At 33.7% G+C, this 3,338-nt stretch overlaps 1 protein-coding gene across 1 annotated transcript; it reads right to left on the reverse strand.

Annotated features, from left to right (window-relative positions):
- Positions 1 to 607: 607 nt before the first annotated feature.
- Positions 608 to 2,524, reverse strand: Sgf29 (SAGA-associated factor 29). Its single transcript, XM_083040379.1, has 2 exons — positions 2,330 to 2,524; positions 608 to 1,828 (listed from the first exon to the last, which is right to left on the reverse strand). Exon 2 carries the CDS (start codon positions 1,743 to 1,745, stop codon positions 861 to 863), a length of 885 nt encoding a protein of 294 aa, XP_082896505.1. The 5' UTR covers positions 1,746 to 1,828; positions 2,330 to 2,524; the 3' UTR covers positions 608 to 860.
- Between the last annotated feature and the right edge of the window lie 814 nt (positions 2,525 to 3,338).

Consider the following 3,338-nt stretch of genomic DNA (forward strand, 5'->3'; position numbering starts at 1 on the left):
TAGTATCGCGGAAATAGGACCTTAACTGTCAGTACGTGCTTACTTCTCCCGGTTAATACACACACATATGCATGCTTAAATTTAATCTTAATGACAAACTGCGATTCTGATAGAAATTTTATGACACACACGGAGGTAATTATATTTTATCACTGGAAAAAAATATCATTGCGTTATTTGTGAAACAGAGACTGGATTGTTTTTATTATATATATATATATATATATATATATATATATATATATATGTCAAGCCCTTTTACAAATTAAATTTTATAAATTTTGCGAATTGCGATTTATATGTTTTTATTATCGTTGTATATTTTTTATTGCAATGTATTACAAAACATAATGAATATAAATGCAATTCGCAAATTTTATAAAATTTGATTGCTAAAACTGACTTGACATTAAATATTAAGAATTTTGCAATGTATGATAAAAAAACAGTTTAATATATATATATATATATATATATATATATATATATATAAATATGTTTACATAAGTCAACATATATAGATAGGAACATTTCTTTTTCAAAATCTTAGAGAATATCTATAATGAAGTTTTATAACTAGTTTAATATATTAAACATACAATACATACATATTTACATACATACTGCAAAAGGAGGCTTATGATCTTTAGAGCATTGTGCTTTTTGTTATGTATATATATGTATATAATATATGATATATACATAACAAAATATATATACATAATATATAATTATATATATTATATATAAATTATATATTTATGTGTGTATTTTTATGTATATGTGTGTATGTGTTCTTTTTTTAATTAGAAAACTGAAAAGTTAATTAAAGGATTAAAATAAGAAAGTAATACCGTTTATTAACACTGGCTCTTATTTTTCTTGCTCTCTTTGATGGAAATTACGTAACGCTGCGGAACGTTCATCGGTGGCGCGTAGCCGGTTTCGTAAGCGGCATCCTCGAAGAGAAGTTCGTAGTCTTCCGTGGCGGTGGTCGGTAGGTGCTTGACGACCGCTTTGTAAAAGCAGGTACACTGCGGATACAGGGCCATCACCGTGGAGCCTTTCGGGAACAGGGCGTGGGGATCGGTCTCGGGATTCGCCCTCATTAAGGGCAACGGCACCACTCGTCTCCGCGACACTGTATGACGGTCCTTCTGCTCGTCATCGACGTCGTCGACCTCGTACTTGTTCGTTGCCGGATTAAATTGCACGACTTCGGCTAGGATCCAGTTCTCCCCCTCGTTTCCCTTCACCCGAGTCAGAGCGGCCACCATGTCGCCAATCTTCGCGATGTATGTCGGCTCGGCTGGTATCGCGCCGCATAAAGGTGGCGGCTTGGCACCTGGCGTCTTTCCGACATAGAGAGGTAGGGTCTGCGCGGTGCTCAGAAACATCTTCAGCAATGCTCCGCGTCTGACAGTCTCCTTGTTGCCGGCGTTACGCGCCTGTATACGTCGTTCGTTTCGTATGGTGCGTATCTCGTTGATCTTACCGAGAGCCTTGCGCAGGATCTCCTCTTCCTGCTGAGCGTCGCTCATCGCGGCGTTGTATAGATTCTTTAGCTTCTGCTGATAGTAAGAGGAGACCTTATCGTCGGGCGTGACCTTCTCATGGGTCTTCATGATGTTGTTCAGGTTGTGCTCCGAACGGATGCGTTGGTTCTCTACGTCGTGCACGAGACTGAAAATGTTCTTCAGACGCTCCTGTATCTGACTCGCTGCCGCATCCGCCGTGAATGGCATTTTGAGAATTACAAGTGTAATCGTGTATTATAATTTCGGTTAATAATCTCTTCGATCGAAAAAGCAAGCTGTCGGTCACTTTCCTGCAACAAAAAGATACAAAAGATATGTTTTTAGCCAACTTAACACAGAACTTTTTTGAATAATTATATATATAATTAAACATATAATTTTTTGTACGATCTCTTTGGTACGTAAAAAAAAAGAATATCAATTTTTAATATTATTAAACATATGTAATTAATATTTGCCACATTTTAATATACGTTCCAATTAAAATTATTATTTGAAAAATATCGCGCGGGCTTAATTTACACGAAATTATATTTTTTGATATAATATTCAATGTTTTATGCCACAAATACACATAATAGAAGTTTATAATCTCATAATATAATTAAAATCTCAAGAACATTTTTCATATCGCTTTATTTGACGCTAAGAGCAGCAAAGAGCGTGCAGTTATCTCATTCAAATTTCATTCTATTACATAATTCGATGTTGTACGAATACCATGTGCTACAACAGCGCTTGTCTCAAAATGGCCGACAGTTTACGAAGCATGAATGGATCAATATACTCACCAGCTTGTGAACTTGACCGATATCCAAATGGACGAATTCTCCAAGTATCTCACCCAAAAGGGAGATGCCGATCGAGTGCTCTGGAACACTGGTTACTGTATGTACACCTCTAATTTTACGGAGTTGCAAAAGACACCAAAAGGTCTGACATGTTGCTCGTTCGATAGTATGCGCGCATCTGCGCCGCACTGCTTCTCCCACTGCCTCTTGAATGAAGCAGACCGTCGCGCAATCTCTTACCAAGGTGATGCTGCCACCTCACATCGAACTCGGAAAATAACGTGCTGGTGATAGTGTTCTGTTACAGCGTTGAGTCACTAGTGTCTATTGCATTTTAATTAAAAATTAAATTGCATATGCATTTTTTTTATTAAATTAATTAATAAAAATCAATTTTTTTAAATCAGGAATTATGATAAGTAAACATTTAATTATGCAAAATAAATTTATTATTAAAATCTACAATTTAGTATTGAATATAATCGTCGTAGAAAAAAAAGAAAATTATTTAAATAATATATATCCGCTATATATATATATATATCCGCGAGAGTGAATTACAGAAAGTGAATTAATTAATTATATATTAAAGATCGAATGAGATTTTTTCGTTATAAATGCAAAATTTTCTTCTTTTTTTATTTATAGGAATATAAATGCTTTAGAAAACACACATCTCTCTCTCTCTCTCTCTTCGAAACATTGGATAGCAAAAGTCTTTTTTATAATAATACAACATATTTTCTAAATATTTTTTCAACACTCTGAAATATCAAAGGTTTCTTACATAATATGGAATTTAATTTGAGATATAATTTTGAACATTTATAAAATATATTTTACATTATACAATGAATAGATTCTCATTTTTTGTATTTTTCTCGACAGTATTTTTTCACGACTTATATAGCATTAATGCTATTACTTTATTTGAATAGTATTTAAGATATTTCATTAAATTTCCCATCAAACACTGTATTACTTGTGAAATATGTGCATCAATGATAAA

The sequence above is a fragment of the Prenolepis imparis genome, unplaced genomic scaffold, assembly GCF_030444845.1.
Source record: "Prenolepis imparis isolate NDT839.2.m4 unplaced genomic scaffold, iyPreImpa1.0 SCAF_6, whole genome shotgun sequence".
NCBI classification, from domain to species: domain Eukaryota; kingdom Metazoa; phylum Arthropoda; class Insecta; order Hymenoptera; family Formicidae; genus Prenolepis; species Prenolepis imparis.